The sequence below is a fragment of the Sus scrofa genome, chromosome 4 (genome assembly GCF_054392235.1).
Source record: "Sus scrofa isolate SSC_HxYL_T2T_F1_AM1 chromosome 4, Sscrofa_HxYL_maternal_Yorkshire_Landrace_v2.0, whole genome shotgun sequence".
In the NCBI taxonomy this organism is placed as follows: Eukaryota; Metazoa; Chordata; class Mammalia; order Artiodactyla; family Suidae; genus Sus; species Sus scrofa.
Genome location: NC_139386.1, coordinates 38,987,067 through 39,011,690, shown reverse-complemented (window position 1 = coordinate 39,011,690; position 24,624 = coordinate 38,987,067). Strand labels below are relative to the sequence as shown.

Here is a 24,624-nt window from a genome sequence, read left to right as displayed (position 1 = left end):
CTGTGGCTCCGATTAGACCCCTCGCCTGGGAACCTCCATATGCTGTGGGTGTGGCCCTAAAAGGACAAAAGACAAAAAAATAAAAATAAAAAATAAAGCAGGGATGATTTAGCACCTGCTTCATTAGGTTATTGGGGGGGCGTAAGAGAAAGACTCCACACGAAGCAGGCACTTAGCATAGTGCCTGAGTGTTTGTTTCCACTGTTAATTATTAATGGTGATACTATTTTTTGAGACAGACCAGAAAGGGAGGAACAGGTGGGAGATGTTAAGGAAGATGATTTCCGTTTAGACAGGCCGAGTTTGAAGCACCAGAAGCACACATTCAGCAGTTTCTAGAAATGGGGGGCCTGGGATAGAAAGGGGCTGACCCTGGGCTACTGCAGGAAAAAATAAAGGACCCTGGCTCTGCCACTGAGGAGCTTTGTATTCCTTCTCCGACACTGTTTCCTGGGTGGTCTCAAAGCTTCTTGTTCCCCAAACCTGTGAAAAATGTTTGGTTACCTGAGAAAACTTGAGTGTGCATCCTGTCGTGGCTCAGTAGAAACGAACCTACTCCTATCCATGAGGATGCAGGTTCGATCCCTGGCCTCGCTCAGTGGGTTAAGGATTCATTGTTGCCGTGAGCTTTGGCGTAGGTCGCTGATGCAACTCAGATCCCAGGTTGCTGTGGCTGTGGTGGTGGTGGGGGGAACAACTGCATCCTGGGAACCTCCATATGCCATAGGTGTGGTCCTAAAACAGACAAAATAAATTAAAAATAAATAAATAAAGTGTGCATCGTTAACTGGGGAGATTTTCCAGCCACTGGCCTCAAGGCTGCTGCCTGTCTCTGCACAGCTCTAAGGTGCCAGGGCCCCTGGGGACAGTGAGGTGCAAGCCAGCTGTCACCTGTGCACCAAGCCCTGTGCCCTTGGCTGCATGAATGGGCTGGCCATGTCTCTGCCTTGGAAATATGTGCCTGCTCCCTCCGTGGGTGGGACTTTGTGTTGAAAGATCAGCAGCTGTTGAAGCTGAACTCCCTGTAGTCAGGCCTCCTTTTCTATGCAGAGGACTGTCCACTGGGGTTCCTCACCTTTTTTTCCCTTTCTTCTTGCAGATCATCAATGCAGTGGTGCTGTTGATTCTGCTGAGCGCCCTGGCTGATCCCGATCAGTATCACTTTTCAAGTTCTGAACTAGGAGGTGACTTTGAGTTCATGGATGATGCCAGTAAGTACATCAGCGAGAGATGGTAGATATTGCGGTATTTTCAAGGGCAGGGAATCCAGCTGCCAGTTCTTCCTATTAAATTACAAATATTGATTCATGGGCCTATTTAAACGGATGCCCTAACCCTCTGTCTATCATTACAAATCAGAACAACAAATATTTATGTGTTCTGTCTCTGTTCCAAGTGCAAGAGTCTCCATAAGTTCTCTTTTGTCTTTTTTTTTTTTTTTTCTTTTATCTAACCCCCCCCCCACCCCGTTTTTTTCTTCCTTCTTAGGGCTGCCCTTGCGGCATATGGAAGTTCCCAGGCTAAGGGTCAACTCGGAGCTGCAGCTTCCAGCCACAGCCACAGCAACACAGGATCTGCGTTGTGACCAGCATTGTCTGTGACCTACACCACAGCTCCCAGCAATGCCAGATCCTTAACCCACTGAGCAAGGCCAAGAGTTGAACCCGCGTCCTTATGGATAGGAGTCAGGTTCGTTACCACTGAACTACAATGGGAACTCCTGCATAATCTTTTTACCCTGGGCCTTTGGCCCTTTTTGGAGGACAGGAAGCCAGTGGCAAGAAAGAAGGTTCAAACGATAATACAGATCTTATTATGTCTTCTCCTGTGTTTCAGTGTTTACCTTTCCTCCAGGAGGGGGTCGTTCTCCATTCTAGAAACCCTGTTGCTGGTTATTTTCTTGCCTTTTCCAGATGAATAGAAATGTGCATAGGGTTGTGGGTGTGGGGTGTGCAGAAAGGAGGCTAGGGCCCTACTTTAAGATCATGAAAACCTCAACATTTTATAACTACAGTCAAGCTGTGTCCATGTGAACTGAAAGGGGCAGTGCCGTGTGTACAGTCCCAAACCAGAGATCATGCAAATTCTCTTTTCATTGGTTTTGCAGAACTTATTTATTTTGTCTTTTTGACATTTCTTGGGCTGCTCTCGTGGCATATGGAGGTTCCCAGGCTAGGGGTCTAATCGGAGCTGTAGCCACTGGCCTATGTCAGAGCCACAGCAACACAGGATCTGGGACCTACACCACAGCTCTCGGCAACACTGGATCCTTAACCCACTGAGCGAGGACAGGGATCGAACCCGCCACCTCGTGGTTCCTAGTCGGATTCGTTAACCACTGTGTCACGACGGGAACTCCGGCTTTGCAGAACTTTAAGTGCATTTAAAAGACAAAAAAAAAAATAGTTCCTCTTGTGGCTCAGTGGTAATGACCCAACTAGTATCCATTAGGATGAGAGTTCAGTCCCTGGCTTCGCTCACTGGGTTAAGGATCTGGCCTTGCTGTGAGCTGTAGTGTAGGTCTGGAGAAAAGTGAGTTGGGGTGGGGAGTAGTGGCTGCAGATGCAATTTTATTTTATTTTATTTTATTTTTTATTTTTTTATTTTTTTGTCTTTTTGCTATTTCTTTGGGCCGCTCCCGCGGCATATGGAGGTTCCCAGGCTAGGGGTCCAATCGGAGCTGTAGCCACTGGCCTACGCCAGAGTCACAGCAACGCGGGATCCGAGCCACGTCTGCAACCTACACCACAGCTCACGGCAACGCCGGATCGTTAACCCACTGAGCAAGGGCAGGGATCGAACCCGCAACCTCATGGTTCCTAGTCGGATTCGTTAACCACTGCGCCACGACGGGAACTCCTGCAGATGCAATTTTAGAGATAGACCAGGAGCGTTCAACAGACATGGTGAAGCCTGTGGAATTTATTCTCACAGTGGGAACAAGCCATCCAATGGCTTTTGGTAGTTCTGTGGTTATGACCTGATAATGCATTTTCAGAAGATCCCTTTTGTCACGGAGTAGAAAATGCACTTAGGGGCCTGAGTGTTTGAGTACAGAGGACTAGAGGCTGGTTTGGGGGTATTTCTTTGCAATCCAGGATACACAGGATGGGGAAGAGGGTGGGCTTGGAGATGGGATGGACAGAACTTGCTGATATGGGCAGTGGGGGAAAGAGAGGAATCAAAGATGACTCCTACTTTCCAAGCTGAGTGTATGACCCAGATCTTTACTGGGATAAGAAAACCGGATCTTTACTGGGATAAGAAAGTCTAGGGTCACCTTGGGGAGAAAACTTGATTTAAGTGACTTAGCATGGTTTTTAGGAGCCTGGCTCTGAAGCCAGAGACTGCAGTTTGAATCCTGACCCTGCCGTGTATGAAATGTGCTACCACTGGGCTGGTTGCTTCTGTTTGTGTGCCTTGGTTTCCCCCTCTAGATGTAGGGATGATCGAAGTATTTACCGGATGGGATTATTATGGTGATTAAATAAGTTAGTACGTGAAACATACTTCAAATGGGCTCTGGCCCATAATAGGGGCTCAGCATATTTCACCATTTTACCAGCTGTTCTTTTGGTTTTTGTTTTTTTGTCTTTTGTCTTTTCAGGGCTGCACTCACTGGCATATGGAAGTTCCCAGGCCAGGGGTCCAATCGGAGCAACAGCTGCTGGCCTACACCACAGCCACAGCAACGCCAGATCTGAGCCGTGTCTGTGACCTACGTCACAGCTTATGGCAACGCTGGATCCTTAACCCAGCGAGCAAGGCCGGGGATCGAACTTCCAACCTCATGGTTCCTAGTTGGATTTGTTTCTGCTGTGCCACACCGGGAACTCCTGTTTGTTTTGTTTTTTTAGGGCCAAACCTGTGGCATATAAAAGTTCCTAGGCTAGGGGTTGAATCAGAGGTGCAGCTGCTAGCCTATGCCACAGCCACAGCAACACCAGATCCGAGCATCTTCAATCTACACTGCAGCTCAAGGCAGAGTTGCATTGCCAGATCCTTAACCCACGGAGTGGGGCCAGGGATTGAACCTTCATCTTCATGGAAACTAGTTGGGTTCATTACTGCTGAGCCACAGCGGGAACTCCTTACTAGCTGTTCCTATTTAGAGATGTTATCATGGAAGTGTGAGCTGTATTAAAAGTGTAGGCCTTTATATGTCCTTGGATATGTGAATCTGTAACCCAGACATCAGGGCTGAAGTAAATTCGAGGACATCAGCTTCAACATGGTATTTGTGGCATGAGATACTAAAGAGCACAGGGAAGGATCGGGTCCTGACCCAACATTATCTGTCGGGAGGAGGAGCCTGACGAGAGCTGGAAGTGAAGGGACTGGAAAACCAGGAGATGCTTCGTGTCCATCGTAAGAGATACCAAGTCAGGACATTAGAATATCCTGGGGTTCAGGACCTTATCAGACTGAGGCGTGACTTCTGCTGTGAACATTGCTCATTCTCTGTATTCTCAATAACCCAGTTGCGCCGATGAATTCCTCTGGAAAGGATAATGAGTTCCATTAATATTAAATTAATCTCTCTCTGCCATCCTTCCCCTGAATTAAAAGACTATATAAGCTATAAATATGTTCGGTTGACATTTAAAAATAAATTATCTTTTACTGTTCCCGGTAGCAGGATTCCTTTTCAAAGTAATTAAGGTAAGAGAAAGAAGTTTTAAATGATAAAGCTTTGTATCCGAATCAAATACTGACACTGCCTGCTTTATTCTGATTGCTGGAGATTAAGCTGGGTAGTGAGTATCTGACAGTATAGGCTTAATTTAGCTGACTTCAAAGGCTTGCTGGTACTTTAGACTTACCATAGTAATTGTTTTGCAGTGTCCTGGATGTTAATTCCAGTGCATTTGCAGTTTCTCTGAAATTTTATATATTTGAAAGAAATGAATAGTTTGTCATTACTTTTTTAGGACTATCGACTGGTCGTTTAAATTGCATGGCTAAAAAGGTGTAGAAGAATGACTATTCGTTCACTTGAGTGAATCTTTTTTTAACTTCTTTTCTCTGACATACCCTTTTTATATGTTCTGATCTTATTTTATTTTATTTTTTAATTTATTTTATTTTATTTTGCTTTTTAGGGTTGCACATGCAGCATATGGAAGTTCCCAGGCTAGGTGTTGAAACAGAGCTATAGCTGCTGGCCACAGCCACAGCCACAGCAGCAGGATCAGAATTCCATCTTCCACCCACACCACAGCTCATGGCAATGCCAGATCCTTTAAGCCACTGAGCAAGGCCAGGGATCAAACTGGCAACCTCATGGATACTAGTCAGGTTCGTTACTGCTGATCATAGTGGGAATTTCCTGATCTCCTTTTTAAAAAGAAGTTTGTATGTCACAGGTCATTATGGCTGACAAACGTTTCTGCATGTAACACACATAAATTAAATAGGATTAAATAGTCCTTGAAATGGGTGTAATCAGTTGCTTTGAATTGTGCAAATTATGGTTTATATCAATTTTAAGGTGGTATATTTTTGGAATGGTGGTAGCCATCTCAAGATTTTATCAAGACAGGAGGAGTTCCTGTCATGGTGCAGTAGAAACAATCTGACTAGAACCATGAGGATGCGGGTTCGATCCCTGGCCTTGCTCATTGTGCTAAGGATCAGGTATTCCTGTGAGCTGTGGTGTGGGTTGCAGGTGAGGCTTGGATCCTGCATTGTTGTGGCTGTGGCCTAGGCCAGCAGCTACAGCCCCAATTAGACCCCTAGCCTGGAAACCTCCATATGCCGTGAGTGTGGCCCTAAAAAGCCAAAAAAAAAAAAGATTTTATCCAGACAGAGCAGATAAAATCTTACTTTTCCATCTGATCTTTTCCTAAAATGATCTGGTAGAAGAAAGCCACATACCTGTTATTTACATCAAAATGGGGCATGTAGGGGTTCCTGTTGTGTCTCTGTGGTAATATACCCGATTAGTATCTATGAGGATGTGGGTTTGATCCCTGGCCTCCCTTGGTAGGTTAAGGATCCTGTGTTGCCTTGTGTTGCAGTATAGGTCACAGACACAGCTTGGATCCTTTATTGCTGTGGCTGTGGTGTAGGCCAGCAGCTACAGCTCTTGATTCGACACCTAGGCTGGGAACCTCCATATGCCGCAGGTACGGCCTTAAAGAAACAAAAAAAGGGATAGGGGATGTGTAGAAGAATCCACTGAGATAAAGAAAAAATATAAAGATTTCTCTTTTAAAAACATCTAGAGGAGTTCCCGTCGTGTCGCAGTGGTTAACAAATCCGATTAGGAACCGTGAGGTTGAGGGTTCGGTCCCTGCCCTGGCTCAGTGGGTTGAGGATCCGGCTTTGCCGTGAGCTGTGGTGTAGGTTGCAGACGCGGCTCGAATCCTGCGTTGCTGTGGCTCTGGCGTAGGCCGGAGGCTACAGCTCTGATTCAACCCCTAGCCTGGGAACCTCCATATGCCGTGGGATCGGCCCTAGAAATGGCAAAAAGACAAAAAAAAAAAAAAAAAAAAAAAAAACATCTAGAGGAGTTCTCTGATGGCTTAGTGGTTTTAAGGATCCAGAGTGGTTGGTGCTGTGGTGCTGGTTCCATCCCAGGCCTGGGAACTTCCATATGCCATGGACATAGGCCCCCCCCCAAAAAAAGGCAAACTCCTTACCATTTGTATTTTTTACATACTTCTATACACAAAAATTCATAGTATAATTTATAAATAAACATTTATGTCATCAATCTACATTTATAAATATTATTATGAATTTTTGTATATAGAAATACGTAAAAAACCCTAGGAAAGAATGGGAAACTGTCATAGACTGGAGAAAACAAAGGAGATGCAACTATATGCAAAATGAGAGCCTGGATTTGATTTTGAAACAGGTAAAGGACATTAAGGGGAGAACAGAAACAGGTAAAATTCAAATAAGTAGACTTTATTGTAATTTTATTTGTGAAATTTTAATGGACTGGCAAAGAACTGTAACAGAAAGTGTCAGAGCCAAGCATAATGCCAAACAGCAGATCATCCAAATTAATTTCTGATAAATCTTGCAGCAGAATTGTCTTTTAAGCCAAACTAACTTTATTCACTGGGTAGATACATATACGTGGTCTGGGAAGGAAATGGCCATAAAAATAATCTAGAGTTTTTGTTTACTACATATAGGCAGCTGATTTAGGATAAAAACACTGCTCCAAACAAACAAAAGACAAAAAAACCCACACCCAGTAATAGAGGCAATTCTGTATTTTGATAATTTTTCCAAAGGTCTGTTCAACAATAAAGATTCAATCCCTAAAAAAAAGAGAAAACTACATTTATTGAAGAAAGGATAGTCTTTATAGTAAATGGTTCTGCGTGAAATCAAGAAGAGAAAAACAGATAAGTTCACAAAAGAAGGTATCTGTATGACCAATAAGCATATGAAAATAATCTTCTCCTGAGTAGTTGTAAAAGACATGCAGGGAGTTCCCGTTGTTGCTCACGGTAATGAATCTGACTAGGATCCATGAGGTTGCAGGTTCAATCCCTGGCCTCGTTCAGTGGGTTAAGGATTCAGTGTTGTGAGCTCTGCTGTAGGTTGCAGACACGGCTCGGATCCCGTGTTGCTGTGGCTGTGGCGTAGGCCGGCAGCTGTGGCTCTGATTCGACCCCTTGCCAGGCAATTTCCATATGCTGCAGTGCAGCCCTAAAAAGCAAAAAAAAAAAAAAAAAAAAAAAAGGGCAAAAAGAAATACAGTGGTGAATCACTTCCTCTAAAATGGCAACATGAACAGAACTGACAATGACACCTTTTGATGTGGCTTCGTAACCACCGGGATTTTGTTGCTACAACTGGGGATGTAATTGTACACCCACTTCGGGAAAACTAAATACTAAGTATACACCCACCCTGTGACCCAGCAGTTTTGCTCCTGGATACGTACCCTATAGAAATGCATGCTTGGTGTCCGTCATAAGCCATGTGTAAAAATGGCCATTCTTCATGATAGCCCCAATCTGGAACAGTCCAGATTTCCACCAGCGGTAGAATGGACAGAAATTGAGTGATCCAAGATGAAACAGAACAAGCAAAATGGGTGCTAGGGATTCATTAGATGGCTCTGTGTATGCTTATAGAGTGTGTTTAAAACTTTTGATGTTAAAAACTAAGAAATAGGAAAAAAAAAAAAAAAGATCGGCTGGGGCTTTCCCGTATGGCTCTTGGCACCACGTAGAGAAAGGCCCAGGCTGCCTACCTGCTCTCTGTTCACATACCCCTACCCAGCTTGGCAGTGCATCTGCAGAGCTTGTCCGCTTGTGCATAACATCCCAACATCTGGAAGAAATTGACACACGTATGCAATAGCAGGGAAAGCTGAGCCGTGGGAACCATCCTGGCCCTTTATTTTCGTCCATCCACCTTCCCATGCTTTCATCACATGACTCAAAATGGTTGCATATTCTACACCTTGACTACATCTTTTTAAAATTTTTAGGGCGTTCCTGTCGTGGCGCAGTGAGAATCAGACTATGAACCATGAGGTGGTGGGTTCGATCCCTGCCCTTGCTCAGTGGGTTAAGGATCCGGCGTTGCCGTGAGCTGTGGTGTAGGTTGCAGACTTGGCTCAGATCCTGCGTTGCTGTGGCTCTGGTGTAGGCCGGTGGCTACAGCTCTGATTCGACCCCTAGCCTGGGAACCTCCACGTGCCGTGGGAGCGGCCCTAGAAAAGGCAAAAAGACCAAAAAAAATAAAAATAAAAAAAAAAAATTTTTTTTTAAATTTTTTTCTTTTCTTTTCTTTTTTTTTTTCCCAGGGCTGTAGGTGCAGCCTAGAAGTTCCCAGGCTAGGGGTCAAATCGGAGCTACGGCTGCAGCCCACGCCACAGCCACAATGACGTGGGATCTGAGCTGTGTCTGTGACCTACAGCTCAGCTCATGGCATTGCTGGATCCTTGACCCACCGAGCAATCCACATCCTCATGGATGCTAGTTGGAGTAGCTTCCCCTTCACCACAATGGGATGGGAACTCCCACATCTTTTTTTAAAGGGTAATTCAACGAATGTTTATTTTCAAGATCTTTTTGTAAAGATGGAGGAGTAAGATGACCACTGTGGATGGTGAAGTAATTTGGTTAATTGAGGCCAGCTGTTACTATTCCCAGACCTGAAGGGGAGGGATGGGTGGTGGTGGTCCCTAGAGCTAGAAATAAGAGTCAGGTAGAGGTAGCCTCTTTATTTTATCTGATATTTGGCCACATCCGCAGTCTGTGGAAGTTCCTGGGCCAGGGATCAATCCTGTGCCACAGTAGGGACCCAAGCTGCTGCAGTGACAAGGCTGAGTCTTTAATCTCCTGAGCCCCACGGGAACTCCAGAGTTTGCTTCTTGATGAGGAATCGTGCTACTTTGGTCTAGGGCCAACCTACGAGTGCCAACCCAAGGGTGCCTCTTTCCTCTGTCTGATCTGTTGCCTGGGCTCCTGGTTGGCTGAACTCAGCTGACGCCAGAGGGGAAAGGAGCTCTGTTGACAATGGTCCATCCAGGTCTGCGTGCTGAAAGGGGAAGGCTGGGTTTGGAAAGGCAAATGGAAGATGTCTGATAGAATCATTTACCTCCTCATCTAGATGATCCATGTAACCAAACAGTTTTGTTTGGTACACATTTCCCCCACTTTGCCCCAGGACAACCAGAAAAAATACTTTGCTAAGTGTCTTCTTCTTCTTTATTTTTTTTTTGTTCTTTTGCCCTTTTAGGGTCGCACCTGGGACACATGGAGGTTCCCAGGCTAGGGGTCCAATCTGAGCTGTAGCCGCCAGCCTATGCCAGAGCCACAGCAACTCGGGATCCAAGCCGTGTCTGCGACCCACACCACAGCTCACGGCAATGCCGGATCCTTAACCCACTGAGCGAGGCCAGTGATTGAAACCACAACCTCATGGTTCCTAGTTGGATTCGTTTCCATGTGCCATGACGGGAACTCCCTAAGTGTCTTTTTATTTACTTATTTATTTGTTTTTAATTTTTTGGGGGGGTCTTTTTTTTGCTATGTCTTTGGGCCGCGCCCGTGGCATATGGAGGTTCCCAGGCTAGGGGTCGAATCAGAGCTGTGGCTGCCAGCCTACGCCAGAGCTACAGCAACGCGGGATCCGAGCTGCATCTGCGACCTACATCACAACTCACGGCAACGCCGGATCGTTAACCCACTGAGCAAGGCCAGGGATCGAACCCACAACCTCATGGTTCCTAGTCAGATTCGTTAACCACTGCGCCACTTGGATTCGTTAACCACTGCGCCACGACGGGAACTCCCCTAAGTGTCTTTTTAAAACAAGGTACATCAAGCCTGCAGAATCTCATATTTAAGTTGGCAGTGGCTGAGCAAGAACTAAATTAGTCCAGGTGTCCCTGCTGTTTGTCATGTGCTGCTTCTCTGATGATGCGTTTTGTTGTTGTTTGCCTTTCAGTGTTTTTGAAACCAGGATGTGATTTACAACCTAGCATAGATTTAGAATTAGGATCATTCCCTACCCCCTCCACATCTACGTTTTGAAAAATTTCAAACCTTTCAGAAAAGTATCCTATGCAATGAACACCTAGCTTGCTTTTTCCGTTAACAATAACTTGGAGTTCCTCATTCTTTTTAGGATTGTTATTAACTCTTAAATAGGTACAAAACCATATTTATAATAAAGTAAATTGAGGAATCGTACTGCAAGTACTTGTGTGTATCAGCCTGATTTGAGGAACTGAATTTTATCTTAACTTTCTAAGGAGCCCCTCTGATCTCAGAGATTGATGCCACTCTTCCGAACTGTTTATTTTTTTCTTTCTTTCTTTTTTTTTTTTTTTTCTTTGTCTTTTAGGTTCATACCTACAGTGTATGGAAATTCCCAGGCTAGGGGTCAAATCGGAGCTGTAGTTGTGGCTGCCAGCCTAAGCCACAGCCATAGCAATGCCATATCTGAGCTGTTGTCTTCGACCTATGCTGCAGCTCATGGCAACGCCAGATCCTCACCCCATTGAGTAAGGCCAGGGATTGAACCTGAATCCTTGTGAATACTAGTTGGATTCTTAACCTGCTGAGCCACAATGGGACCTCCTGCTTTTCTTTGTAGACTTACCACAGCCATTTGTGTCACCAGTTGATCTATCATTTGTTTCATGTGCTTGAAATTTGTGGGTTCACACAGTATGCCTTTTTCTGAGCCTTTTTCAGTTTTATTGTGTTAATGAACAAAAATTGTTCAGACATTTGATAAAGGTGATTAGGAAGATTCTATTCAAGAGAGGCTACTACAGTGGGGGCTTTATAGCAGGAGAGAGAGATCAGGCTCAATTTTCCCTCTTACCAGGATGGGTGGGGATTTATAGCCAAGGATCAAGGTGGAGTCGGTGCATGGAAAACTATTAAGAGAAGGAGTTCCCATGGTGGCTCAGTGGTTAATGAATCCAACTAGGAACCATGAGGTTGCGGGTTCGTTCCCTGGCCTTGCTCAGTGGGTTAAGGATCTGGTGTTGCCGTGAGCTGTGGTGTAGGTTGCAGGCGCAGCTCAGATCCCGCGTTGCTGTGGCTCTGGTGTAGGCCGGCAGCAACAGCTCCAATTAGACTCCTAGCCTGGGAACCTCCATGTGCCGAGGGAGCGGCCCTAGAAAAGGCAAAAAGACAAAAACCAAAAAACCAAAAAAAAACTATTAAGAGAAGACATCAAGACTAGGGGGCGATACTTGCTAGATAACAGGACTTTTTTTTTTTTTTTTGGCCACACCCACAGCATGTGGAAAGTCCCAGGCCAGGGTTCAAATCTGAGCCACAGCTGTGACAACACTGGATCCTTAACCTACTGTTCTGGGCAGGGAATCAAACCCTCGGCTCTGCAGCGACCTAAGCCACCTCAGAGACAATGCTGGATTCTTTTTTTTTTGACTTTTTGACTTTTTGCCATTCCTTGGACCGTTCCTGCGGCATATGGAGGTTCCCAGGCTAGGGGTTGAATCGGAGCTGTAGCCACCAGCCTGTGCCAGAGCCACAGCAACGAGGGATCTGAGCCAAGTCTGCAACCTACACCACAGCTCACGGCAACGCCAGATTCTCAACCCACTGAGCAAGGCCAGGGACCGAACCCGCAATCTCATGGTTCCTAGTCAGATTCACTAACCACTGAGCCACCACGGGAACTCCCAATGCTGGATTCTTAACCTGCTGTTCCATAGCGGGAACTCCCTCAACAAGATTCTTACTGCATGCAGACCAGGATGATACGTTCTTGAGGGTGGAGGATACGAGATTTGACCAGATATCAGAGTCATCAGATACCAAGAATGAAGTATACTGACTTAGTGGGATTCTTGCCAAAACTTGACCAAAGGGGTCAAAGACAGGGCCTCAGTTGTTTAGTCAGAGGAGAGAGTCTTTGTTATATGTCCACATCTAATTGAGAAACCCTATATGTTTCTAGCACCCAGCTGCAAGAAAATTTAGGTTTTAGCTTTCTGGCCTCTGCAGAATAGGAAGCCACATTAGAAGGTGGGAATGAAAGCTTGGTGCCGATTCTCCATCCCTTCTGCAAATTCGTGTGTATAAGGCTAACCCTACCTTCTTGTTCAGACATCTCAACTCTCCTTGCTTGTTTTTCTTTTTTCTTCTTAGGGCCGCACTCACAGCACATGGAGGTTCCCAGGCTAGGGGTCGAATCGGAGCTAGAGCTGCTGGCCTACACCACAGCCCCAGCAACACCTGGATCTTTTAACCCACTGAGTAAGGCCAGGGATCGAACCTGCATCCTCATGGATTCTAGTCAGATTCGTTTCCACTGCGCCACAACAGGAACTCCCATTTGAAATCTTAACGCCTGATAATGTGGATGAACTTTGGAAACATTATGCTAAGTGAGGTAAGCCAAACAGAGGGCTGCATATCATATGATTCTGTTTATATGAAAAGTATAGAGTAGACAACTCTGTAGAGATGAAAAGTAGATTGGTGGTTGCCAGGGGCTGAAGGGAGGGGGGAATGGAGAGTCACTACTAAGCGTTTTTTTTGGGAGAATGAAAATATTCTGGTATAAGCGGTGATGGCTGTGCAGCTTTCTGAATGTACTAAAAAAACCCCCGAATTAGACACTTTTTGAAAGGTGAATTTTATCGTACGGGAGTTATAGCTTAATAAGAGAAAATTTATGAAGGAAAAAAGACCCCACCCAAATAACCATGTTTTCCCATAAATTCTTTTTTGTTCCTCTTGGCTGAAAATAATATTATCCCCACTGAACTCCCCTAGCTTGTCATCTGTCACCTCCTGTTGAATTCTTCCAACTCTTCCTAGTAGCTTTTTTTTTTTTTTTTTTGTCTTTTTGCTATTTCTTGGGCCGCTCCCATGGCATATGGAGGTTCCCAGGCTAGGGGTCTAATCGGAGCTGTAGCCACCGGCCTATGCCAGAGCCACAGCAACGCGGGATCTGAGCTGCGTCTGCAACCTACACCACAGCTCATGGCAACACCGGATCCTTAACCCACTGAGCAAGGGCAGGGACCGAACCCGCAATCCTAGTCGGATTCGTTAACCACTGCGCCACGACGGGAACTCCCCTAGTAGCTTCTTAGCATCAGAGCAAGGATTATGTCCTGTTAATCTTTCCAGCCTCGAATTTTTTTATCCCATGTTACACACCTATTTAGTATTCATGAAAGAAATTTTGGATTTAAGAATAAAGTTATAGGGAATTCCCATCATGGCTCAGTGGTAACAAACCTGACTAGGATCCATGGGAATGCAGGTTCAATCCCTGGCCTCGCTCAGTGGGTTGGTGATTTGGCATTACCATGAGCTGTGGTGTAGGTCACAGATGCGGCTCGGATCTGGCTGAGGCAGCAGCTCTAGCTCCAATTCAGCCCCTAACCTGAGAACGTCTATATGCCGTAGGTGTGGCCCTAAAAAGAAAGGAAAAAGAATAAAGTTATAAATTAGCAAGTTACCAAAAAACCCTCTTCTGTTTGAACATACTTCAGAAAAAAAAAGTTATAAAAACTTGCAATGCAAATAATAAAGAGTATATTAGAACTTTCCCTCTGTCTTAGGGGAATAAAATTAGTACCTTATGCTTATCTTCCCCCAAGCTTTCAACCTCCCATAGGAAGGAGTTACCTGGGTTTTCTTTTTACCCCCATAGGGGTCAAGTGCTTTGTGTTTAGCTCATCATGCTGTTGCTGTGAATTCATCTGAAAATAGTTCTCCTCTAGACTTAACGGCGAGAGTACACCTCGCATGTGTTGTTTTTCATAAATGGCAGTGCTAGAAATGTGGCCAAAAATTAGAGGAAATTGAATCCTAAGAATTACTTCTGGAGTTCCCGTCGTGGCGCAGTGGTTGACGAATCCGAATAGGAACCATGAGGTTGCAGGTTCGGGTCCCTGGCCTCACTCAATGGGATAAGGATCCGGTGTTGCCGTGAGCTGTGGTGTAGGTTGCAGACACGGCTTGGATGCTGAGTTGCTGTGGCTCTGGCTAGGCCGGTGGATACAGCTCCGATTGACCGCTAGCCTGGGAACCTCCAGATGCCGCAGAAGTGGCCCCAGAAAAGGAAAAAAGACCAAAAAAAAAAAAAAAAAAGAATTGCTTCTGAGGAGTTCCTTTGTGGTGCAGCAGATTAAGGATCCGGCATTGTCACTGCGATGGCGCAGGTTTGATCCCTGGCCCGGGAACTTCTACATGGTACAGGCACAGCCAAAAAAAAAAGAATGACTCTACGATGAGGCAAGTGAGCTGTGGGAACGTGAATCAGGTAGTTACCTACCTAGCGACCAGTTTTATGAGGAAACAAATCCAAGCAATGCAAAGGGAGAACAGAATTAGAAGTGGATTATTTAACAAGGGCGTTTCAGGCAACTCCTTTATATGCCTGTTTTATTTCAATGATTAATTGACTAAGTTATCAGGAAACGTTTTTCTCGTTATGCCTTTTGTGGCCTGTGGTAAAGCTTTTCTCAGGATCATTTTCAACACAGGACTGTGTTAAGAAGTCAGGAATTTAACTTAAGAAAACTCGTGACACTGGTGTCCTCAGACTTTGGGTTGGTTGAGCTACTTTGCAAACAGTAAGTAAAGGGTATTCCTGTCCCTGACCAGTACTTCACGGATTGTGAAAATCCCTGTGTTGTTATCCGAACCCCTGTGTTGTTCCCAGAACCAGTTCTCATTTGCCTGTGACGTAATTAAAAGGGATGAATTTTAATTCCTCAGAGTAACAGTGTATTATATTATTTACCATGGTACACCTGTTTGTGTGCTCTAGATGGCCAGGAGATACAAGGTTTATCAGTCTGTTTTATCTTATCGGCTCTGCATTTTTATTTGCTTTACACTTGGGCTCATTTCACCTGCTTTTATTTGTTTTCTCTTATCTCTTTGACATGCTTATGATATATTCGTCCTCTCAAAGGAACATTTTTCTCTGCTATCGCAATGCAAGCGGTGACAGGAGACTTCATTTTATTTATCCCTTTTAAATTTCTCCTGGAGTTCCCGTTGTGACTCAGTGGTTAATGAACCCGATGAGTATCCATGAGGATGCAGGTTCAGTCCCTGGCCTTACTCAGTGGGGTAAGCCTCCGACCTTGCCATGAGCTGTGGTGGAGGTTGCAGACACGACTCAGATCCTGAGCTGCTGTGGCTGTGGTGTAGGCCGGCGGCTGCAGCTCTGATTTGACCCCTAGCCTGGGAACCTCCATATGCTGCGGGAATGGCCCTAAAAAGACAAAAAAATTTAAAAATTAAAAAAAAAAATAAGTTTCTCCTGAGTTTTATATTCTTTGAAAAAAGACAAAAATTAAAATTTTTTTTTTTTTTTTTTTTTGGTCTTTTTGCATTTTCTTGGGCCGCTCTCGCGGCATATGGAGGTTCCCAGGCTAGGGGTCGAATCGGAGCTATAGCCACCAGCCTACGCCAGAGCCACAGCAACGCTAGATCCGAGCCACGTCTGCAACCTACACCACAGCTCATGGCAATGCCGGATCCTTAACCCACTGAGCAAGGGCAGGGATGGAACCCGCAACCTCATGGTTCCTAGTCGGATTCGTTAACCACTGAGCCACAACGGGAACTCCTAAAAAAAATTTTTAATGATTATGTGAGATTTAGTTCTGGAGTGACTTTCTTTTTTTCCAGAATAGGGCATATAATACTTATTAAGACTTTGGGATTTTTCTGTATTAATATTTCAATTAATAAAGGTTCTAATTATATAGTTTATGTATTATAATCTAGTAATATAAAGGTTATTACTGTTTTAATATTTTGAATAAAGCCTTGGGTTGATTTGTTTGCTTGTTGTCTTTTCTGTCTATTCACATCTTTTAAGATCTGTGCTGGCTTCTATAAAATTAACTTTTTTTTTTTGGTCTTTTTAGGGCTGTACCCGTGGCATATGGAAGTTCCCAGGCTAGGGTTTGAATTGGAGCTGCAGCTCCTGGCCTACACCACAGCCACAGCAATGCTAAATCCGAACTGCATCTGCGACCTACGTCACTGCTCATGGCAATGCCAGATCCTTAACCCACCAAGCAAGGCCAGTGATTGAACGCATGTCCTCATGGATACTCGTTGGGCTTATTGCCACTGAGCCACGACAGGAACTCCTAACTTTAAAAGAATTTTAAGATTTTATTTCCTGGCTGTTCCCAAGGCATATGGAAATTCCTGGGCTAGTATCCAACTGTAGCTGCAACCTCTGCAGCTGTGGCAATGCCAGATCCTTTAACCCATTGCATTGGGCTGGAGATCGAACCTGTGCCTCAGCAGCTACCCAGGCCACTGTGGTTGGATTTTAACTCCCTGTGCCACAACAGGAACTCTAAATTCATTTTTTTTTTTTTTCATTACAAAATGTGCTTGAACAGAATTTGGAAACTGTTAAAGTAAGACAAAAAAAAAATAGTAAACTGCCTGATTCAAGTTTCAGAGATGGCAACAAATTCTAACAGGCTTTGCACATAGCAAGCGCATATTGATGTCCAAGTCCTTTTAGGGAGGCTCTGTGATTTTTCTGGGACTTTGACCTCCGCTGCTGCATTTGATCTACCTCATTCACAGCTAGGTAGCACCCTGTCTAATCCCTGTGAGTGTGATTAGATAGGGAGTTCCCTTCATGGCACTTCGGAAAGCAAATCCAACTAGTATCCATGAGGATGCAAATTTGACCCTTGGCCTCTCTCAGTGGGTTGGGGATCCAGCATTGGCCGTGAGCTTCGGTGTAGGTCACAGATGCAGCCTGGATCCCTCGTTGCTTTGGTTGTGGTGTAAGCTGGCAGCCGTAGCTCCATTTTGACCCCTAACCTGGTAATTTCCACATGCTGTGGGGGCAGCCCTAAAAAGCGAAAAAAAAAAAAAAACCCTAGTGGGATTAGTCATAGTTTAGCATTTTGATGCAGACGCTACCTCAGCAAGTTGTATAACCTCTGAGCTCTGGTTTCGTAATGTGTTTCCTGGGAACAGTAACTCCTACCTTAGAGTTAGGTGGACTCAATGAGCTATCTGAACATGCCTTGGAAACTTGCAGCACTGTACAGATATTTTGTTGGAAGGGTTCTTGTATTCTCCTTAGCCTGATGATAACCCTGCAGGCTACCTTTAGAAACCCAGTCATAAATCCAGCCATCCTGGGTACTTCTCATCAGAATCGCCTAAAGATATGGTAACGTGACCTCTTGAATTAATCTTCACTTTACACCTCCTGTGATAAAGGCTTTGTTCTGGAGCCCCACAGTTCAACAGAAATCTAATACAAGCCCAGAAGTAACCTCAAATTTTCTAGTCGCCTTATTTAAAAAGGTAAAAACAAACCAATGAGATTAGCTTTAACCATGTATTCAACTCGGTATATCCAAAATATTGTTTCAGCTTACAACCTGTATAAAAATCATTCATGAGATATTTTGCATTTTTAAAAATACCAAGTCCTTGAAATCTGGGGTGCATTTCAATCTTACAGCATATCTCAATTCAGATTGGCCACATTTCAAGGGCTCAGTGCCCCTGTGTGGCACCTGTCACCTTCTCCATGGTGAGGTTGCTGTAGTGAGTGAGACAGAAACCCCTGTTCCTCAGGAAGCTTCCTCTAGCAGAGGGAAACAGACAGCACACAAATAACAAATGGAAGTGAGATAATAATGCTGTAAAGAAAATAGAACTGTCTGGAGTTCCTGTTGTGGCTCAGCAGAAACAAATCTGAACAGCATCCATGAGGATGCAGGTTCAATCCCTGGCCTTGCTCAGTGGATGAAGGATCTGGCGTTGTCGTGAGCTGCGGTGTAGGTCACAGACATGCCTCGGATCTGGCATTGCTGTGGCTGTGGTGTTGGCCAGCGGCTACAGCTTCATTTCATCCCCTAGCCTGGGAATCTCCATATGCCGAGGATGGGCCGAAAAAAGACCAAAAGAAAAAAAATAAGAAAACTGTGGCATGGTGATGTGTGGGTGAGCCCCACGTTGCTTAGGAGGACCAGGGAGGATCTCTTGGAGGTTCTGTTGATATTTGAGCTGAGAGCTAAATGATTAAAAAGGCAGAGCTTCATGCAAAAAATGTGAGCCATGTTACTTCTGTTGAGTGGGAACTGCAAAGGCAAGGCCTTACGATAGGATGAGTTTGCTGTGTTTAGTGAGCTAGATGGCATGGCTGGATTAGCATGAGCAAGAAAGCATGGGATGAGGTGAAATGAGCTTAGAGGCATCTGCATGCTCTAGAGTAAGCAGAGACATAAGGGTCCTGATAAGAAATTGAGGTTTTATTTTAAATGAGATGGGAGGTCATCCGGGGGTTTTAGTAGGGACATGAGACATACATGAATTTATAAAATACATATTAGATACCTGTATGTTAAAAGAAGACTGTGTGTGTGTGTGTGTGTGTGTAAAATTTGGTGGACCAGAAGTCTAAACTTTTAACTAAATGTGTGTATAGATGTATTTATAGATATATTGAGTATCTGTCACCAATATCCCTTTTCCATTTTGAAATAAACTTAGCTTTAAATCAACCTCTTAATATATACATAGACACATAGATAATACAGCCATATGTGATTTAGGGAGAGCATCCTTTGGGCGCTTTGCTTTCATTAACAATCATTTTCTCGGGAGTTCTCTGATGGCCTAGCGGGTTGAGGCTCCTGTGTTCTCACCGCTGTGGCTCTGGTTGCTGCTGTGCGGTGTAGGTTCAATCCCTGGCCCAGGAATTCCCACATACTGCCTGTGTGGCAAAAAAGAAAAAAAAATACAAACAACAACAACAACAACAACAACAACAAAACAGGAGAGAACCTGAAATAAACGTTGCAACTCTCATTAAAAAAAAAAAGAAGCAGTCATTTTCTCAAATTCTAAAAGAACACTGCTGGCTTACTTAGTATAATTCTCCCTTTTATAGCTGGTTTATAAACAAAAGGCCTTTGAGGAGAGACTAACAAATGGTAAAACATCGGAGCCACTACTGATTTTCTTTTTTACTTTCTTTTTTACACACCTCTTCGGCAGACATGTGCATTGCTATCGCCATTTCTCTTCTCATGATCCTGATCTGTGCGATGGCGACTTACGGAGCATACAAGGTAAGCAGCTTGGCAATAAGGTCCTGGGCTTTTTTGTCTCTCCCCTACACATGTATAACCTGTGCAGCTGTCTGTAAGAGGGCAGAAGTGATGATTCTCACTTTCCTGTAAGAATCTTGGGCGCTTTAAGTCTCCTGTTAATATTACCAGGAAAAACCAGGGGCTAGTCTCTGAAACGGGTTCCCCAGGGCTCCCCACTGGTTGACTGCTTCTGTTTGGTTTACCAAGCTGCCGTCGTGACCTACTTGCTTTAATGAATTTCTACTCTTCCATTTCCCTTCAGATCAAGAAAAGATCTCTGATTTCAAAAAAAAATAATGTTTTATACTATCGAACATATTAACGTCTTATTCTCTCTTATGCTCAGCAACACGCAGCCTGGATCATCCCCTTCTTCTGCTACCAGATCTTTGATTTTGCCCTGAACACCTTGGTTGCAATCACCATCCTTGTGTATCCAAACTCCATCCAGGAATACATACGACAGCTGGTATGTGGCCTTCCCAGTTACTGTGTTTCTTTGTGAAGGGGACCTGGTCAAGTCAGGGATATAGAGATGTCGAAATCGACATTCCCATGCATATTAATTTGTGGATTTCCAACGTGCATCTGAGTCACTGATGAGTGATTTTCCTTTTTTTTTTTTTTTTTTTTTTGTCTTTTTGTCTTTTTTGTTGTTGTTGTTGTTGTTGTTGTTGTTGTTGTTGTTGCTATTTCTTGGGCCGCTCCCTCGGCATATGGAGGTTCCCAGGTTAGGGGTTGAATCGGAGCTGTAGCCACCGGCCTACGCCAGAGCCACAGCAACGCAGGATCCGAGCCGCGTCTGCAACCTACACCACAGCTCACGGCAACGCCGGATCGTTAACCCACTGAGCCAGGGCAGGGACCGAACCCGGAACCTCATGGTTCCTAGTCGGATTCGTTAACCACTGTGCCACGACGGGAACTCCTTGAGTGATTTCTGAATAGAGACAAGATTTTTTTATTTCGTAGGATGCTTTTTGGGAAAATAGAGCCTCCTGAGCTGGATAATTTGGTGGCTGAAATGACGGTATTCAATATGCTTACCTAATTAAATTACAAGCTAGTTTAATTGTCTTATTTTTGTAAAAGGCAATTCGTTATCAGCAGAGGATAGCCTTGTGCCTCCGCTGGCTCTGGGAAAAGTGGAACTCTACTAATCACTGGTTCTCTGACTTCTTTGGCCGTAGAACCCCTTTCTTCCTCAAGCTTCTCTTAGGGACTGGTTTTCTGTTAAGTGTTCTTTGTGACCATAGGAGTGAATATTCTTAATACTGCCTATTAAGAAGCTTATAGAGGGTGTGGGACTAGAATAGCCTTTGCCTTTGCATTTTTTAATCTTTGCTTTTAAAAATTACGAATATACCTTAAAATGTAAGTTCTTCAAAATCTTAGAATGTTTTAAATGGAGAAAATGTTCATTCTTCAGAGGTTTTAATAGTAGTTTCTTTCTTTCTTTCTTATTCTTTTTTTTTTTTTTTTTTTCTTTTTAAGGCTGCACCCGAGGCATATAGAAGTTCCCAGGCTAGGGGTCGAATCGGAGCTGTAGCTGCTGGCCACAGCCACAGCCACGCAGGATCCGAGCCGCATCTGCGAACCACACCATAGCTCACAGCAGTGCCGGATCCTTAACCCACTGAACTAGGCCAGGGATCGAACCCAAAACCTCATGGTTACTAGATTTGATTCCTCTGGGCCACAGTGGGAACTCCTTAGTAGTAGTTTCTGAGCATGGGGGAAGGAACAGGGTTTTCCTGGATTGGGAGGCACAGCCTGGAGGTTTGATGGGAGAACGGAGGTCAGAAAGTTCAGTGGCAGGAGAGATAGAGGGGATGGAGGCAGGAAAGAAGCGAGGCCACAGGGATTTGTGCTTTTTTGGACAGAAGAGCCCAGATTACACAACTAGTGCTCAGCAGCCCTAGTATGAAAAGCCTCTAGTGTTTAGCTCCTTAAAAGTACTAGGTTGTTGTTATTGGAGTTGTCATTCTTGTTAGAAGTAGCTTCTTTTTGTTTATTAGAAAACAGGTCTATGTTTTCATAGAGTGTAGTAGTGTCAAGTCAGTTTTAGCGTATTTTCCCTGTGCTAATTTTATATATTATTATCCCTTGGGATACAGCTAAGTGTTTCTGCATGAAGGCGTTTATACATGATGAGCAGGCTGTAGCAGTACCACTGTCTTTTAGGACTTGTGTTTTTACTCTGTGATGATGTGCTGGCACTGAGCTCCTAAAGGCATCCTGGAATTGTTGAGGCGACATGATCTCCACGTAGCCTGTCACACGAGGGGCCGGGAAAGGCTGATTTGAGTAAGGAGACGCTAAGGCAAGCCTCTTGACAGTCCTGCCTACTTTTTTTTTTTTTTTTTTTTTTTTTTTGTCTTTTTAGGACTGCACCTGAGGCATAGGGAAGTCCCCAGGCTAGGGGTCGAATTGGAGCTGCACCTGCCGGCCTCCTCCACAGCCACAGCAACGCCAGATCCGAGCTGCATCTGTGACCTACACCACAGCTCACGCCAACGCTGGGTCCTTAGCCCACTGAGTGGGGCCAGGGATCGAACCAGAGTCCTCGTAGATACCAGTCAGGATCGTTACCGCCACGCCATGACGGGAACTTTGCTCCTGCCTACTTGATGATCTATTATATACTGCCTGCCATGTGTTCAGAGATTTATAAGGAGGAGAGAGGCTAAAGTGCCGGCACACGTTTCGAACACTCAACGTGCTACCTAGACATTCTCTTCCACCCACATTGTTCAGGCACCCCGTGCTCATTCACTTCAGTACCACCAGTTGTAAAATGCTAATATTGGTGATGCTGGCAATAATCCTAATATCAGTAAAAAATAATAACTTTATTTATTTATTTATTTATCTTAGGGCTGCACCCGTGGCATATGGAAGTTCCCAGGCTTAAGGGTTGAATTGCAGCTGGAGCTGCTGGCCACAGCCACAGCCACGTCTGCAACCTACACCACAGCTCATAGCAACGGTGGATCCTTAACCCACTGAGCGAGGCAGGGGATCAAACCCTGATCCTCATGGATGCTAGTCGGGTTCGTTTCTGCTGAGCCCCAACGGGAACTCCAATCACCATTTACTTTTATTTGTAATTATAAACCAGGCAGTACAAGTGAGTAGCTTCTGAATGTTCTCCTTAAAGATCAGTCTGGGCTGAGAGAGCAAGGCCAACAGGTCATCCGAGTGCCCAAGGGGCAGCGGTGAGAGGGAAGGTTGGAGCCCCACTGATACAGAGGCCCATGTGGATAAGTTGGGATAGAGGGAGTCTGGAGAGGCTTGTCTGAGAAGGCTGGGGAAGGACACCACTTAATCCTAATGCCTGTTTTGTTTATGAGGAGGCTTGGAAATGCAGTTAAAATAAGTTGTGCATGTGTTTTTCTATTTCTCAACTGCATGTAGTAATCACCTTCATCTTTCTGAGGAAATGTGCAAAGGTCTTTATGGAAAGGGTCACAGACTTCCACTTTCATCCTGGTTGGTTTGTTAGACACGGAAATAATAGCAGTTTAGGTTGCTTTTGTGAACAATATTGATGGGGCTGATTTCATGAGCTGATCATAAAGAGTGATTTAGATTTTATTTCTCAAGTCTTTTGCCCACAGGAAAAGGAGGCTCTGATCCCCTTGGGGAGGAGAAGATAAGCACGGGAACCACGGGTTTTCTCCTTTGCTATGTCTCAGAATCCTGTTAATGTGGGATCCAAGCACAGAGTATTGGGTGGTGAAGGAGAGAGGAGAGAGGCTGCCTTTCACGCACAGTCTAAGCTGGTTAGAAGGAGGGCTTCCGTCAGTGCTGTACACGTGTTTCACAGTGAAGTTCCATCATTACCATGAGCCATAGTAATAGATTTCTATCCTTCTTAAAAGGGTTTCCTTTGACCTGCTGATCAATATGGTCAGGTGGTAGGACTTGGTTTTAAGTTTTTTTTTTGGGGGGGTGTCTTTTTAGGGCCACACCCAAGGCATATGGAAGTTCCCAGGCTAGGGGTCAAATCAGAGCTGCAGCTGCCAGCCTACTCCACAGCAACTGGGGATCTCAGCGTCTGCGACCTAACACTGAAGTTCATGGCAGTGCTGGATCCTTAATCCACTGAGCAAGGCCAGGCATTGAACCCCCATCCTCATGGATACTAGTCGGGTTCATTTCTGCTAGGGATCAGATCTGAGCCGCAGTCTAGACCTAAGCTGTAGCTATGGTGGTGCCAGATCATATGGTGCCAGGTTGGAATTTGAACCTGTGTCCCAGCGTTTCCAAGACACCACTGATGCTGTTGCACCATGGTTGGAATTCCTTTTTTTTTAATTAAAAAAAATTTTTTTTTAAATTTGGGGAGTTCCCGTCGTGGCGCAGTGGTTAACGAATCCAACTAGGAACCATGAGGTTGCGGGTTCGGTCCCTGCCCTGGCTCAGTGGGTTAAGGATCTGGCATTGCCGTGAGCTGTGGTGTAGGTTGCAGACGCGGCTCGGATCCCGCGTTGCTGTGGCTCTGGCGTAGGCCGGTGGCTACAGCTCCGATTCAACCCCTGGCCTGGGAACCTCCATATGCCGCGGGAGCGGCCCAAGAAATAGCAACAACAACAACCACAACAACAACAACAAAAAGAAAAAAGACAAAAAAAAAAAAAAAATTGTCTTTTGTCCTTTTTAGGTCCATAACTGCGGCATACAGAAGTTTCCAGGCTAGGGGTCAAATTCCTACTGGCCTACACCACAGCTCATGGCCATGCCGGATCCTTAACCTACTGAGCAAGGGCAGGGACCGAACCCGCAACCTCATGGTTCCTAGTCAGATTTGTTAACCACTGAGCCATGATGGGAACTCCTGGAATTCTTTTTTTTCTAAATGCTGTAAATACCTACAAAAATAAAAGACCCTGCCCTTTGAAGAGAAAGTAGTATCAGCAAAAATGCTCTATATAAAGAAGGCACTGTCTTCATAGGTTTCTTCCTCCTGCCCTTGCACAAGCCCATTAGAATGGTCCAGAATTTGCAGAAAATCCAAATATCAAGGTGTTCTAGAG

At 44.8% G+C, this 24,624-nt stretch overlaps 1 protein-coding gene across 3 annotated transcripts in view; it reads left to right on the top strand.

Moving 5' to 3' along the window:
- The window catches only part of LAPTM4B (lysosomal protein transmembrane 4 beta), an 82,777-nt gene that overhangs the window by 28,513 nt on the left and 29,640 nt on the right, over positions 1–24,624 (top strand). For all 3 annotated transcript variants that reach the window (XR_014843613.1, XR_014843612.1, XM_005655356.4), the window contains exons 2-4: positions 1,100–1,211; positions 19,491–19,564; positions 19,932–20,054. Coding sequence is in view for 1 of the 3 variants with exons in the window: in XM_005655356.4 (XP_005655413.3) it covers positions 1,100–1,211; positions 19,491–19,564; positions 19,932–20,054 (309 nt within the window). In the remaining 2 variants the exon portion in view is untranslated. The remainder of the gene's footprint in view (positions 1–1,099; positions 1,212–19,490; positions 19,565–19,931; positions 20,055–24,624) is intronic.